The sequence below is a fragment of the Leptidea sinapis genome, chromosome 42 (assembly GCF_905404315.1).
Source record: "Leptidea sinapis chromosome 42, ilLepSina1.1, whole genome shotgun sequence".
Taxonomy (NCBI): domain Eukaryota; kingdom Metazoa; phylum Arthropoda; class Insecta; order Lepidoptera; family Pieridae; genus Leptidea; species Leptidea sinapis.
Genome location: NC_066306.1, coordinates 3583886 through 3600975, shown reverse-complemented (window position 1 = coordinate 3600975; position 17090 = coordinate 3583886). Strand labels below are relative to the sequence as shown.

Genomic DNA, 17090 nt, shown 5'->3' with positions numbered 1-17090 from the left:
AGATCTTCCTGAAATACGTAGAAAGTCCGTGAATTCGTAGACAAGTTAAGTATTGTTTTTTAATTAAAATACTAAATCCAAAATTGATAACCATTTATTATATTTAATCAAATGATGCCGTTTATCTCTTTTCAAATTTCACAAAAATAGGGTCTTTAGAACGCAAAGTAAAATGAAAATCAAATATTATATCTTCGGGTTTAGTAACAGGCAACACTCGATATCGGCGTAGCACCATGCAGACGGCTAACTTCATCTCCATCATAGCAAACTTTTGACCTGAAAAAGGTTTGATATATAAAAATAAAACAGAGCTGCAAATGTTCATTCACGGATCAGGGTTATTACATTGATAACCAGGAAGGTATAATATATATCGTTGCAATGCTCCTTGGTATAAGATCAGTTCCAAAGCGATGACTTTTTTTGCTACCAAGCAGTAGTGTTCAAGTGCTTTAATTATGTTTTGGTTTGTAGGACGCGATAGCTTATTCAATGGGTTAATCCGAATTTGCATTTCGAAACTAGTGGTATGAATGTCTGCCTCATCTTGTTATCTGCCTCAACTTATCAAAAGAGTAAGGTTGCAGAATTGAAAGCTGTGTAAGTGGCATACGTCACCGGTCCTCTTTAAAAAAGCTAACTTCATTGATCCTGCTAATGCACGTCAACAATTTTACATGTGTTTCATAAGGGTATTTATTGCTTCCATTTATACAAATATACATGGAAGCAATAAATACCCTTAAAAATATGCATACGAACTATGAAACAACTTCATATAAGAAAAAATGACATTTCGCATCGAAAATAAAAAGGGAAAAGCTGGTTTTTTGCATGAAACTGCTTCTTATCAAATCCCAAAACTCCCATCCAAGGGTGTTTAGCTTAAATGTAACTCAGGGTAACAGGTAAATAGATACAGTTTTTCACGAATATCTCGTTAAGGGTAATTGCTAAACAAATCGAACAAATTGTGTTTATCAGCTTAGAAAAAGTATATAATTTTCTGCGTCTAACCGACTAGGCCTAAACCTAAACAAAGATATTAACATTAAATTACAAATATATGACACATGTACCAGTGCGATACCGTTTAGAAGTAACAGCAACGCGAACAACGCAACAATTTTGAGAATCAAAATATATGAAAAACTGTTAATCTTGCAACAAAACTAGTGTTTTTATGTGCAATTTCTTTAGATACAAAACGCTGTGTTTCTATGCCATAGAACATTAAAAGATGATGAAAAGACTCTGACAGAAAGATATTTGCGAAACACCTTATTTTGAGACCCTTCATTTCTTACTCTTTATTTTCCTTGGTTCCCTGAATTTATTATGAGACCGGTAACGTTTTTCTGATTCCTCTGATTTTGCACAAATGCAACTTTGATCACTTATTATTAGCTGAAGCACAGTCTCACTTGTTCTCTCATTAAATAAGAAAATACCTATACAATTCCTGGGACCAGCACTAAACGGTATATAGGCAAACTGATGCCACGTCGGCTCCTGCAGGAACCTATCCGGGTTGTATTTATACGGCTCCACGAATTGGTCACTTCTGAGGTGTAGTTCACGAAGCGCTATTGATACATCGGTTCTTTTCGGGCATTCATAATCATCTGTAAATAATCATTTGTTGAATTTTTATTGAAATAAAATAATAACTCCACGCACGTGCCGATATATCGTGACGATTAACCTGTAGACATCGATTTATCGATCGTATGACGAATCGTTCCAGCTCTCGTTAATCGGTGGCTATCGATGCCGATTGCGTTTGCAGTTTTTTAGTTTCGTGTGGATGGCGGCCGTGCAGTTTGGCGCGTACGCGCGGATTGTTTTCTTTGTGCCATAGGGGAAGAAGTAAGAGGTGGACCATGAACAACTTGACTAGACTACAGAAAGCTACAAAAGCCTTTGGAAGATAAAATTAAAAGAGAACCAACCGCAAAAAAAAGGCTCCCACCACAGAGTAGTCGATGAATACAAAGCCGTCGATTCAAATGCTAACTAAAGTGGTGTAGAGGATTAATAGTGTTAAGGCGGTTTCCCACGGCCCGTAACTACACGGGCCAAATAGGCAAGCATGCGCCAACCGACGCGGACGCCGTAGGACCGTCCGTGTCGGCCCGAGGTTGTACGATCTCGCCAGTATCTGTGATCCGCTGAGTGTCGTTAACTTGAACAACGTGACGCGAGGGCACGTCCGATTGTGTGTGTCGGCCTGTAGCTGCCAATGGTGCGTACGTTTATTCATGCTACCGATATGCGATATGATCTGAATTGGTGTCGATTAACTTATTGTAGGTACTCGCGAAGAATTCATTAGGTAAACCAAAAGTGTATCATTCCACATTTTGTTGGCAGGGTACAATTATTACAATAACATACTTAGCTTTATGGGTCCATCACTCGTTCTGCTTATAAAGAAAACAGGCGGATACATTCTCAAGCTTTCCTTAATGCAACAATCTAAGTATTTCATCTGCGTCAGATCGTTCATAGTAGGTAAAGCATCAGACGACCCGAGGATTGCGTTGCATTCTTCGACTATTTTGTCCTGAAATTATCTTTATGACTTTTTTATCCTAACTTATATACTAGCACCACTTCGTTATCCTTCTGTGTGTCTTTCGAGACCATGTTTGTCAGCAACGCGGATAGATATAAAGATTAAATTAATAAGAAGCCAATAGTCTGCACTCCCTTGGAGTTGTGAAGGAATCATGCTTTTAAGTTAAGTATACCAATAAATACACTCCCGAAAATTTAAATAAACTTCGTGTTATAGTTATACCTGAGAATAAACCAAAAATATGCATAATGGTTACATATAGACATTTTGCTTATAAAACTAAATTTGCAACCAAACTTTATGAAAGACGAACGGGACTCGACCTCGCTGACTTCTCGGGTACCGTGCGAATGCAATTTAATTTAATTAATCCCAGAAGTGGAGTGAGGGATATCACTTTTAAGATAAGAAATTGTTTAAATTTGAAAGTGCGACATCTCAAGTAAATTTCTTAATATGCTATTATTGGGGTTGAGCAGGTTATCAACTGTAAAGTAGGTCCTGTAGATGAAGCCACAACCTGAGAGTCGAACAAAGCACACAAGATTTATGAACCATACGGTTGGCTCAGTGGAAGAGCGCTTATCTGCCGTCAAGTGCCAAGCAGACATAATATGTTTTTAACTTTTCCCTCGTAGATTTATTTTAACCTATTTTGTTGTGTATCGATTTAAATGAAACAAACATTAGATGCTAGTTGGCGGTTTGGCCGTTTATGAGATAAGCGTGCACAAACAGGTAGGAAAATCGAAAAACAGTCATCCATTATTATAAAAAAAAATCTTTTTATCCTCACAAGTATAGTATTTCTACCCGTGTTCATTTAATGTCATCATTGCAGCGCCATGATATATCAATAGTACCAAACGAACCTTCTTGAAGTAACAAATCCATAAAATAAGGAAATAATTATCATGCTGACCTGAATTTCTTGATTATTAGCCAATATCATAAAAGTGAATTGAAGAGCTGTCGCCGTCGTATCGTGTCCCTAAAAATATTCATAGTCTGTTAAATAATGCTCAATAGTTAAGTAATATTTATAATTTCAATAGATTCATTGAATTCTTGACACTAAATAAAACAATTTGTATTCAAAATGGCCAGTATTGTCTTTTGCTGCTGATGTTTTTTTTTCTGTTTGGCCAGGAATCTTTGGACTTACGAACTGTTTTCATGGAAAAGTTATCCACTGCTTTTTCTATAGGTTTTTCAAGAAAATCGGCATTTCCTACAAAGTAGGCAATATTCTCTAAAGCTGACCATGATTTGTAGTCTGACTCAGGAAGTTCATGCATTGAGATCACGTGAAGAGTCTTACGGGGAATTCCACAGTAGGTATATTTAAAAAAGAGAGGTTTAACAGGATTTAAGTCATCAATGCTTTTTCTCCTAAAATTAAGCTTTACGACTCCATAACAACAATGTAATGAAGTTAAATGAGGTATCTGTGATATTGTTATGATTGTACGTTATAGCGCTATATGTTATTGTGTTTCAATTCAAATTAATTCAATTCAATTCAAGCGTTTTAAAATCTTACCTCAAACATAAAAGTATCCACTTCTTCATTTATACCACTTCTATCAATAGTTCCTCGTTTTTCAGCTTCTAACAGTAAATCCAACATTGCCAACTTCTTCTTCCCATATATCTCAACCCTATCATTATCTTCATCATCATCAAAACGTATAATATTTTTAGAACACAAATCATCAATTCGTCTATTAACTACCTTGTCTCGAAATTCATGTGTAGTTTTTAATGTACTATGAAATTCTTGACCTCGGCTGGTTAAGTTATATATTAGATCTGAATACTGCCAAACTCGCTGCGCCCTGAGCACTGATAATGTTCCTAAAGAGCTTAAAGAATTCTTATAAGTAATTCCGAAATCTGTTGTTTCTTCATCTAACTTTGTGCCCATAGCTGTCTCTGTAATATAATAAATATATATGAATCTAAGTAACAAGACCTATCTGTATTTGGCACCAATAGCTACAAGTTTATTCCTCTAAGTACTGATGACCGTAAACATAACATCAACATTTCAAACGTGTATCAAGTTCAAACTTGGTTAGGGCATGATTTGGAACTCCAGGTATGGGTTTGAGCAATGCGGAACGATTTTCTGGAGCCTATCATGACAATTTTACTACCTGCTCCAGAAGATTTGTCAAATATAATTTTCTGCAACTGCAACAGTGGTTGTGGTTCGCGATGCAGGAAAGCGGGCTGCAAGCTTGTCTCAATGCTCTACCATAACGAAGATGGAACCTTTGACCCCGAAATCATGCAAGAACTTGAGACAAATGTCATTGAAGACGATAATGAAGACCAGTTTGAAATTCACCAGCAGCCGGAAGACGGCGATGAAGAGGAAGAAGATGATTAAAATTATAAATTGTAGTTTTTGTACCCTTTATTCCATTTTTTTACTTATAATAAAAATAAATGTATTGAATGATATTTTTTAATAAAAAGATTAATTCATAATTTATTTGTTTTTTTTTTTTCATCATGTAAGAAGTTATTAATATTATTTAGGTTAAAATTCAAATATAATTCCTATATTTTCATTAACAATTCTGCAATTACATGGGCAGGTAAGTGTTATTAAACAAATTAATACTGAATAAAAAGTGGATAGGTTAGGTAAACAAATGATAAAATATAATATAATAGTTAACAAAAATTGTCAAATATTTATAATCATTGATGTATCAATAGTTCATCAACTATACATATGGCGCGTTTTCGACCGGAGGCACCGGTTTACCTGAAGTGATGCTGTGACCGCGCTCTCTCCGCCCTCTTTCTCGAAAACGATTCACCGTATAAAACTTTTTTCAAACAAAATTAGTAGAGAATTTTGTATTCTACAATATTGGTAATAAATACAAATAGCAAAAAACCCATAGGAAATGAGATATTTACAAAAAAATCGCAAAAAACCGATTCTTGTAACCTTTGACATTGAAATTTAATAGTTGCGTACACCCACCCTACCATATGTAGGTTTTGAGACAACCTTTAGGGTGTCAATATACAAGTATTTATAGACTCACAGCTGGGTATCCCGAATTCCGAGGTGAACTTACTATAATGACTGGACTATATGTCATATAAAGATGAAATAAAATCGGTCGGAGGAGAATTCATATACTTTACAAACACATAAATCATGTAACGTATTAAATATACAAAGTAGGTACACTACATACCACATATCGATCTGAGAGTGTAGTCTGAAACTATGTCTAGTATCTCAGTTCTAGGCTGTGAAACCTCAGTTTCTATTCTGTCCAAAAGTATTTCAGAGTTGTCCAAAAGTATGGAATAGAAATTTTTTAGTATATTGAAATGAAACGCAGGAGTGAGAATTTTTCTCCGCTGGTGCCATTTTACTCCTGAAAAATACTTTAATTATATACTCTTCAATTTGAATGAAAAATTAAACATTAATTAAGACAAACAGCTGCGACTGTGTGGCTACTCCCATTCGTTTCAACGTGAAACGTCCTTCTATTCGAAAATTCTCTCTTGTGTTGCGAACTTTCACATTCAACCATAACTCGATCATAACCCTTGTAGATATATTGCTAAACGGACATGCCTCGGATACACTCTTGAAGCGTTTGTCTGCTAGACGCTAAGGATTATTAGCTAGCTTATTTATATCTATATTCAAATCTCACCCATAAATGGTCGCTATCGGTTTAGTCGAAGAAAGAGGCGTTGGCGGTGTGTTTGGACATAGCGAAGACCTCGACTTGGTGTGGCACAAAGCGCTTATAGCGAAACTGCAATCCAATGGGCTTTCCAAGAGGTCGTGCAAATGGGTTACTAGCTTTTTGGCCGATCGGAGCATCAACGTTGTCATCGACAATGCATGCTCCAATTAAAACCCATAAACGCATGTGTCCCGCAAGGTCCGTCCTATCCCCTACACTGTTTCTTCTGCATATTAGCGGTAGGTATTCATTGCTATGCAGACTAGAGGACAGGGTATGCCTCTTACACAGACCGTTCCAACATCTCTCGGGATAGCATCGACGAGAACCGGAACAAAGCTATGTCTGAATTCAAGACTATATTATGAATAGTCTTGGAATGAGGCTGACACCATTTAGCCCAGATTAACCCTAAGAAGACGCAAGTTTGTGCGTTTACAGCTAAAATGTCTCTCTTTGTGGTATTCCGTCAATTCGAGATCACTGATCTAATATTTTCATTTAAGTTTTTCTTTCCTAAATAAACTCTATAAACGCACAGAAGAATCGATTGATCTGTCACTAGGGACACATGAGTTATACAAAATTTAAACTAGCGATAACGCCGACTGCATTAATTTTTTATGATAATAATCAACGGAGAAGGGACGAGACGCGCAGGACGTTCATGGTAATTGATACGCCCTGGGGGCTACTCCTAAAATCGATATTCGATATATCGTAGCATTAGTCGTGTCGAATCCTACTCTTAGTTACATCGTATTCAATGTCGAAACGATGATTGAATGAACGAAACATTTTTCGATATTATCGTTCCTAACCGTACTCTTAGTTGAAAATGTCAGAGACGAATATTCGAATTCGACAAACAATAAAACGTCACTTTTACGATGATCTCAACGACACCTCCTAGGCTATCGCTGTTACTATCGTTTAAGTTGTATAGATATATTTGCCATACAATATACATACTTAATAAATAAAATTAAAATAATTATATTATGTGAATTACTATTCAACAGGATTTACTTACTACCAAGTAATTTAAGTAATTTTGTTGATTGTTTATGCGTAGAAAGTAATGCAAATGGCCGCCTGAGAAATAGGTAGTCGACGAGAAGGGTTGAGTTACTTTTTTTTTATTTTATTATCCGCAAGTTTTGTATTATTTATTCAATTTTAAATAGTCAAATTATATTCGTTACATAATTTTTGAATCATTTACATTTTGTGTAAATGATGCAAATTGATGGTGCAGAGTCTGGCGTGGTCCTAAGCGCCAAAGCTATGTTTTGACTTTTGACACTTAGCAGCGACATAGCACAGATAATACACAGTTTGCGCATAATTTATTCACTCTTACATCGTAAAAAAATCAAAATGATGGTACGATAAACGATATGAAATACGAACATTTGTAAAAGTAGGGTAGGTGCGATATATTCGGGTTATTATCGTATCGTTCCGAATATATCGCTGTCGATTTTGCGAGTAGACCTTCTGCCCATTACAATGCAGCGGCGCTCAAGATTATTGGAAAATTTTGAGTGGCACTGCAACTGCGATCGTCACCTTGAGACATAAGATATCAAGTCTCATTTGCCCAGTAATTTCACTAGCTACGGCGCCCTTCAGACCGAAACACAGTAATGCTTACACGTTACTGCTTCACGGCAGAAATAGGTGCCGTTGTGGTACCCATAATCTAGCCGGCTTCCTGTGCAAAGTAGCCTCCCACTGGTGATTCATTTTACTCAGCGCCTCTCCGCCCAAGCCATGACCTCGGCCGCCCGCGACGCTATCCCGTCATCCATGGCACAAAATTATTATTACTACCAAGTTTTGTCCGATCGACATTTGCATATTTATAGCTTTAAGATCATAACACTGATCACTACAATTATCCAGTTTCTGACTTGGTACCCGAATTTTTGATTTTAAAGACGTTTCACGCCAAAATAAATAGTAGTTAAAAAAAACTAAACAACACGCTTTTTATAGAAAACCGAATTAAAAATAGAAAATTTATAATTGATATCGATTCCTGCCTTAAAGACTATAGATAAAAATTATACACATTAACAAAAATCTTATTTTGCAAATTGAAATAATGGAATAATTTTAACAAATACATGTATTGTTATCAGTCCTCGATAAATCGAAGAAGTTTGAACGAAATCTGGCCGTTAAAAATGGGTCAAAATCGCGCCCAAATGAGTTGGTTATAAACAAACACACATACAGGCGAAGCTAATAAAAAGCGTGTAAAAACTGAAACAGTAATAGCAACGAAAACAAATGCATTTCGTAAGTTCCAATTTTTTCTAAGTTAGATATAATATCTAAATTCAAATATAAACCGTCACTCAAAAGCAATCCATCTCCAAGCCAAGGGCGACTAAAGTCGTAAACAAACCCTTTGCCGTTGTACTTAGATCCATTTATGAGGGCCTGTAAAAACACATTTTTTAATAATTACAATAATTTCATAGACGCCATTTCATTATAATATTATGTACTAAATGAGTATTTACCTGAACGTCATCCGGATTACAGATTATTACAACATTTTTGAGACCAACTCGTAATCTAAATATATCTTTATATTTACTTGACAAATGTGTTAAGTAACGAATTAATCGAACTGGAAATTTGTATACATTTTAGCATTTCACAATTGTAATTTTAATACAAAACTTTTTTTATATACTGACCAGGTTCTCTTATCACATCCAAAGTATTGTTCACTAAAAATAATCCACTTGGGCCGGGGATTTTTTCGAATTGTTCATTTTTTAATAGCCGGTCTAAGGCGACCAAAAAAATAAAAAGAATAACTACTAAATAAAGAATTAACATATTAAAAATTAATTTCACCAAAAGTCTATTTAATTAGTAGGTATATCGAGTCAGTCTCAATATTTTCTCACTGTCAACTGTACTATGCCAAAGTACCAATAGCAATCGTTTTTAGTTAGTGTACAATTCGGAACAAAATGTAATCGTTGAGTACGATAAGTGGGGATAATAATGTAAGCATCGCTTTTATCTAAAAAATTACCTTTAACCCAATGATATTTAAAAGTATAGATAGGTTACTTAGACTAAATTCGATGTTTAAAAATGATTCACTTACGCACACATTAATCATTTAACATTTCAATAGCACGTAGTGTGCTATTGAAATGCATGCATCATTGCTTTAACCGCAATTTTACACAGAGTAGTATAATGCAATACAGAACTGTTACCTATTTTATATTTTTTTTAATAAAGTTCTGTCTTAACATGAAAAGGCTTTGATTCGAAAATGAAAGTAACAACTTTACTTGTGAATTTTTCTGGCAAATAAAGAACTCTGAACTTTAAAGAACTTTGACTTTCAAAATTTTCTTCATATACGTCCTTTTTTAACGCGGTCGTGAGTTTCTGTTACAAGCAAGATTGTTACTTTTGCAGTTTAGTTTTAAATTTATTAGTCAATTATTTGAACGATCTTCGACCTATGCACAACAATTAATTTCACTGATTTTCACTAATTGCTCGAATTTTACTCTTTAACTTTCAGAATTAATATATAATTTAATTCTAATATAATTATATGATTTGTTATAATTCTATGATTTGTTTTTTATTACTCTTTCCCACAACTGTATTAAAATGGATGTGGCTGTCCTCCACGGTTTTCAAGGAGCCTGAGTGGGTACCTTATGATTCCTCTGGTATTGCATGGAATGTTGGCGGCGGTGATCACTTAACATCACATGACCCGTAGGCTCGTTTGTCCTCTCTTCCACAAAAAAAAATAACCTTTAAGAAGAGATGAAGTATGTCCAACAACTGGCTTATATTGTTGTAGTCACATCATACAAGGTACAATTTTTGAAGTGGGATTAATGAATATTTTTTTATTAGCTTATATTTTTTTTATTTATTTATTTAAAACATCACAAAATATATATTTCGTAGGACTTACATCTAATAACGCATTTACAATATTTATAATAAGACATGATATTTGTGCGTGTGTGGTTTGGTGAGAGTGCGTGTGTGTGTGTGTGTGTGTGTGTGTGTGTGTGTGTGTGTGTTTGTGAATTACTCTAAATTTAACCTTCCTTTAGATTTTTACTAACACTCCTTTTAAAGCAGCCTTTACTGTTATTAAAAAGTTAAGTACTGTTGAATTGCTTATTATGCATGTGGTTGCATAGAGTGCGACAGATTACCGAATTTTCATAATAATAAGTGTTTTTTGTTTTTTAATTTTAAAGTAACAAGACATTATCATTGATACAATTATCAATGTAGAGCTAAATCATATGTTTCTCGTTGAGATCAAAGAGATTATTATAATCACGGTTCATGGCTCGATGAAGTCACAGCTTTGTTTGGACCTAAAAACTGCAAGATTCTAAAAGGACCGGAACGCGTGTGGAATTGCGATGAAACCTCTTTTTTCTTAGCACCTAAATGTGGTCTTGTTCTAGCGCCAAAAGGTGAGCATGTGGGCGCCATTTTCAATAACAGTGATAAAAGGATATCACTACATTATTTTAATAAATTCACTACATTAATCACTACATGTTGAGATCTTAACAGAATAATCATTGGATATAGTAATTCAAATTAAATTCTATTTTCCGCGTTTTTATATGATGTTAAGTTTTACAAGTTAATATGAGAAAATATGAATTGAGAAAACTTAAAAATTAATCTAATTATCAAATAATTTACTTATAACTTTCATTCCTTTAATTTTCAGCAGAAATAAAATCTGGGTTTGAAACACAAAAAACGCGTCATCAAATAGCACATTAAACGCGTCTTTTTTTAAAATTTTTTGATTGCCTTTTTAATAAATCCACTTTCAGTTATTGTAATAATTATTATACAGATCATTGAATAGTAAAAAACCAACAAATTAAATTTTAGTTACTTCGATGATAAAATTTGTTTTTTGTGTACGGCTTTTTAAGGAGTTTTCATTCAGTTTGATTATATATTATAATTATTAACTTACACTTAAAAGTAATTAATAGTAATTAAACAAAAAAAATACGTTTAAAAAAACCGACTTCAAAAACTGAAAAGTATCAAATAACTAAAAAATTTATTTTATACATCTTTTCCTTTAATATTAATAAATCAAATACAATTATTTGTATGTGCTACATATTGATAGCTTTGAAGTCGGTGTCAAGCCAAATGTTATAGTAAGTAGGTACCTACACTCGCCACGCGTGACTTTGAGCGGGATAGCTTCGTCTAGAACAAAACAACCCATGCGGACAGACACGCGTGGCTAGACAACCTTAATAATAACAGTAAGTAAGCTGTTTATAATAATAAGTTTTATTTTGTTTAGGGCTCTTTTGGGAGTAAGCCATATCGGCGTTCTGTTCAAAGGGTGTAGACACCACCGAAAACAATTATATAATGGTCCGGAAAGAGCTCAAGTGCAAGACGATGATATAATAGGAAAATTTACTTGTTAATTTATACGTAAGACTAATATTGGAAAATTTGGGATGGTTGCAAGAGAAACTGTTTTGGTATTACAACAAGTAAAAAACACGAAACAGTAATATAAAGAATGGATTGAATGTGAAGAGAAATTTAGAGTTATTGAAAAGAAAAGTTAAAAATAAAATAGATTACAAACTATAGACGTGCCTAATAGACAAAGAAAAAATTAAAATACATATCAAGTTATCTGACAACATCCGGCAGAATATTAAGATGTTTTGTAACTCAGTTACATCTGTGAAAAGGAAAAGCATAATATCAAAACAGAGGTATTTAAGAACCAGGTTAAGGTTAATAGATGGAAAAAGTACCAACCTTAAAAGTTTATTAAAGTGAAACTCGTCTCAAACTTTTTCGTCTGTGTGTTGCATGTCGCGCGACGGTCGGGCGGCGCCTATAGTTGACCTTGTAGTGTATAGACTATTACCTACTCATTTTAACCAGGCAGACTTAGTCTACTTTTATTATTTCCCATTATCATTCCAATTTTCCAAGTATAAAATTAAGATTTATAAAGCGATTTTTATACCCTTAATGGAATATTATTCCAAAAAAATTTAGTTAAATGTCTATAACGTGAAAAAAGTTTCACTTTTACCGTGGTTTCATAAAAACCACACAATCCCTTATTTTGGCAATGATTTTCCAAAATGGATCTATTAATATTGCACTGAATGAAGGCGAAGTGGAATTATCATTATTGAACGATTTAATATAAAAAATATAAGAATTAATTATTACAAATAAAGATCATTCAACTTTATTACAGCGAATACAAAAATATTGATGTAACTACATATATTCAATAGTTATAATAAAAATTCAATATAATATCTAACTTCACGAAAAATGTTTATAATCATACTTAAGGTCAGCTGGGACGAGAAGGTTATTAGACCCAGTCAAGAACAATATATGTAGATAAGTGGCAGAGTAAATATATAAATACCAAGTACCTACTTAATATGGTTCGATGAATGTACTCGTATAATTGAAGTGCTTGTTCGAAACAAATAAATTATTAATTTTCGTAGATAATAATTTCTTTGGCAATCGAATTTGAGATTCACAATATTTTCAACTAATCTATCCCTAATATATAAAATTCTCATGTCGCGGTGTATGTAGTTAAGGCGAGGTTTTCCCAACACTTTAGGTAAAAATTGCGCGAACGTTAGATTCGTTAGGTACGCATGGACACGGGCGTCGGGCATGGCTGAGAACGAACCGAGCGATGCGGGTCAACGACCGCCGGTCCAGAAGGACCGCGTAATATTTTTTAAAACTTACAGTTGTGCTAGAGTACGGAATTACTGTGATAATATTTTTTATGCATTTTTGAAGTAAATCTTTTTTATCGACGTATGAGAGAAATGTTATATTACGCGCAAAATTTTGATTTCAACATTCCTTCGAAACGGCTTGACCGATTCTCATGAAATTTTGAGTGCATATTGGGTAGGTCTGAGAATCGGACAACATCTATTTTTCATCCCCCTAAATGTTAAGGATGGTCCACACGAATTTTTATTTTTTATTTTTTTGACTTTTTTTTTAAATTTGCATTAAAAAATACATACAACTTCAAATTATCACCCATCTACGATCAACAGTTACTTTTGTATCACGATTTTAATATCGGCAATACAACTTTTGCTGGGTCAGCTAGTATATTTATAAAACTCCCGTGCCACAGTGTTTGTATCTCCTCCGAAACGGCTTGATTCACATTTCATTTTGTTTATGTATTTAGTAGGTCTGACAATCGGTCGTAGTCGATTTTTAATACCCCAAAAATTTTTTATTGCATTTTTTTTTTATTTATTTAAATGGCGAGACAACGTTTGTCGAGTCTGCTAGTTTTTAATAAAATTATACTTAATTGAAAGTGATAATATCCATATCATCAATACAAAATTGAGTTATTAAAATCTCTCGATGGCGTTTAACCGTTACCGCATTGCCAGCAGAGTATTCGAAAAAAAAATCTGTCCAATCACGCCTCCACACTACACTGTGTTTCGGTCTGAAGGGCGCCGTAGCTAGTGAAATTACTGGGCAAATGAGACTTGACATCTTATGTGTAGAGGTGACGAGCGCAGTTGTAGTGCCGCTCAGATTTTTTTGGTTTTTCAATAATCTTGAGCGGCGCTACATTGTAATGGGCAGGGCGTATCAATTACCATCAGCTGAACGTCCTGTTCTTCTCGGCTCTTCTTTTCATAAAAAAAATTGAACACCATACAGTGACACGTTCAGCAATCTTCTCAACAATCACAGTCTCAACAATATTTCATCGTTTTTCAGAAAGGCCCAATGCGGCAATATTGCTTGTTGATTTAGCCAGACAAATGAAAATTCATCCTTCGTCTGAAGAAATGAGCTATTCAGATAAACCAACGTTTTGTTCTGGTTAACTTGGTTGTTGTGGATAAACTTAATTGTTGATAACATGGAGTAATTGACCACGGACTAGTAAAAAAATAAAAGGACTCCGTGTCACTTTACATAACAGTGTAGCACCAAAACAAGCCGATTAACATGTAAATACATAGCCCCACACACTTACATTACTACAGGTCGATATGCGGCCATTTAATGAGAATTGTCATCCTCTGTGACAGATCAGTTTGCGTCTCAGGGTATGTTCCGATATGCACTGCGACCACTGTACAGTGTGACGTCAATTTAGTATAATGTGAAGCCGTTCCTTTATAGCCAGTTATACTGGTTACTATTGAAAACGGAACGCAATCCCGTATACTGTCAGCCGCATTTTTTGACGCAGCATTCAAATGAGTGTATTAAAGTTTTCTAGTTCATTAAAAAAAAACCGTTGTTGGAGTACTATCAAATTAAAAATATTTGGGATTAAACTGTCAGTATTGTTTATAAATCGTTAGGCACTCGAGTGGTTTTGACTGATCACGTGATCAAAGTACTGCGCGTACCTTACCTCGAAAACGCCAGTGCTCACAGTAGAATATGGCGGCGATTTATGACGTTATATATTTCCCTAGGGTACTGCGGCTGTATACTGGCAGTCCATAACGGAACGAATTTTTCTACAGTGATAGCACTGTGCAGTGCTCGCAGTGCATATCGGAACATACCCTCAATAAAATATTAATTTAAAAATGCCGTCGTGCGTTGTGAAAAAGTGTAAAAATGATACTATATAAGTGTTTGTGGCCATATATTATTATTTAAGGGAGAAAAATTGTGTAACTAGTATCCCCCGTAACCGCACACACACTAGCATAACGGTGCTTCACTTGCTAATATCACGGCACGGAGTTCTTCTTTTTTTATTCGTCCGTGTAATTAACAAATTCGATTCTTCTGCAACTATGTGGCTCACGGCTGCGATGTTTTCACTCGAAGGAGCCGATCGAACACGCATTAGTGTTGCAACATTAATGAACGCAAATAAACTTTTTCCATTTTCAACAACACGTGCCGATAAACTGAAAACAAAAGGCTTTCATTACTAAAATTAATCCAACTAATTATTTTTAACCTCATTAAATATTATTATTATTTTATTCGATAGTTTATTAGTATTTATAAATTTACCTGTGGGTTTTATCAATAAGCACCCTCCTGCACCCTCCAGAATCTCGGATATAATCATAGTTTTGCGCGGCGGCCATCTTGGAATTAAAACAAAAACCTGCACGATACAAGGCTAGTAGGGAAGATGTTGACTTACCAGCGGCCGCGCGCTAAACCTGCACGATACAAGGCTAGTAGGGAATCCCGAAAGTAAAAAATACTCTTCTTCAATCGGTGACAATCGCTCTCTCCCTTGAACAAAAACGTCTCAAATTTCCGTGACGTTCTTTTCCGTTTCATTTGTAAAAAAAAATGCCCTCATGCGCCTAAAGACGTTTCACTTCAAAATGCATAAAAATGTCACACCGCTCTTGCGCAACCGTTTTTAGAAAATACTAGCTGATCCGACAGACGTTGTTCTGTATATAATTAATAAAATTATGTTTTTATATGAATTTGTCAATAATATATCATAACATCAAAAATTATTTCGTAAAATATGCACCCTGCTGTCGTAATGACATTGTTTCACAGCAGAACTGTCAAACCGTGCGTCAATAAATTCTCTCATAGAAATTATGTATGGACACATCAAAGGAAAAAAAAAAACACAAAAGACAAATTTGTTGTTTTTATTTAATTTGGCAACATTTTCCTATTTATTCACCTTTTAAACCTTCTCTGGACTTCCACAAATAATTCAAGACCTAAATTGGCCAAATCGGTCCAGCCGTTCTCGAGTTTTAGCGAGACTAAAGAACAGCAATTCATTTTTATATATATAGAAGATAGAAGATTACGCGGTCCTTCCGGGGTGGGGTCGTTGACCCGCATCGCTCGGCTAGTGTCTTGCCCGCGTCGAACGCTATAGATAAATACGTTCGAGTGTTTTATGCCTAAGTGTTAGGAAATCCTCGCCTTAAAACGTGATCAAAAATATTCTCATCATTTCATAATATTATATAAAAATTTAATAAACAAGTTTTATGATCAGTTATACTATGTAAAATGTGTACTGTAATATTTTTTATCTACACCCATGCTTTAAATCCTCTATTAAAGATTCTGAAACAGTTAGCTTATTGCCAACATTAAAACACCCAATGTTCTAATAACCATTACATCATCCAAAAGAGTGTTGTAATGTTGTACTGAATTTCATAACAACACTCCTATGTTTTTTTTATCCCTTCATGCGCAAAGAGTTTCAACATACAGCCACATTCTTATTGCTCGATGCGTGATATCTGTATGCATTTCAAAAAAAGAACATTTTCGTTTACGCGCTCTCCACACTCCCAGAACGTCGCACGCCGTAAAAAATAGTAGGTTATTCGAATCCCCGCCATTTTTCTTCTATATTTTTATTGTTTTGTTTACAAAAAGTGAGCGATTCATTTTAAACGCTGCAAAAGAACATTATATTCGAGTGAATTTTAATTATTGCACTATACAAAATGTAAATTACTACTAAAATAAATAATTGTTTCATTAATACTTAGTTCATTTGTTTATAATCAGTAATGAATTATATTAGGTAAGTAAGCTTACTGTTCCAGAATCTTTTAGAGGATTCATATTCTGGGTGTAGATAAAGTCTTGTATGCAACTGTTGATAATTAGGTAATAAAACACTCATGTGATACTATTATAAATCCACATTCGTGTTTTAATAACGCTTATTACACAAC

The 17090-nt window shown here is 34.5% G+C and overlaps 1 protein-coding gene across 4 annotated transcripts; it reads right to left on the bottom strand.

Annotated features, from left to right (window-relative positions):
- Nucleotides 1–78: 78 nt before the first annotated feature.
- On the bottom strand, nucleotides 79–9269 carry LOC126976787 (cytochrome P450 4C1-like). 4 transcript variants are annotated; one of them, XM_050825381.1, is made up of 9 exons: nucleotides 9033–9259; nucleotides 8853–8962; nucleotides 8679–8769; nucleotides 5809–5994; nucleotides 4128–4519; nucleotides 3507–3575; nucleotides 2401–2569; nucleotides 1455–1628; nucleotides 79–279 (listed from the first exon to the last, which is right to left on the bottom strand). In XM_050825381.1, exons 1-9 carry the CDS (start codon nucleotides 9175–9177, stop codon nucleotides 122–124), a joined length of 1494 nt encoding a protein of 497 aa, XP_050681338.1. In that variant the 5' UTR covers nucleotides 9178–9259; the 3' UTR covers nucleotides 79–121. The 4 variants fall into 4 exon arrangements, 3 of the variants coding, with proteins under 3 accessions (XP_050681338.1, XP_050681339.1, XP_050681340.1); XR_007731983.1 differs by lacking the exon at nucleotides 79–279 and having other exon boundaries at nucleotides 1480–1628; nucleotides 2401–2579; nucleotides 9033–9269; XM_050825382.1 differs by lacking the exons at nucleotides 8679–8769; nucleotides 8853–8962 and having other exon boundaries at nucleotides 9033–9257.
- Nucleotides 9270–17090: the final 7821 nt, after the last annotated feature.

Excerpts from the sequence above, each read along its gene's own strand:
- LOC126976787 (XM_050825381.1), bottom strand. The coding sequence starts at position 9,177 with ATGTTAATTCTTTATTTAGTAGTTATTCTTTTTATTTTTTTGGTCGCC. Across the intron at positions 8,963-9,032 it reads GGATGTGATAAGAGAACCTG|TTCGATTAATTCGTTACTTA; the intron begins GTCAGTATATAA and ends ACAAATTTCCAG. Across the intron at positions 1,629-2,400 it reads TGATGGACCCATAAAGCTAA|ATGATTATGAATGCCCGAAA; the intron begins GTATGTTATTGT and ends GATTATTTACAG.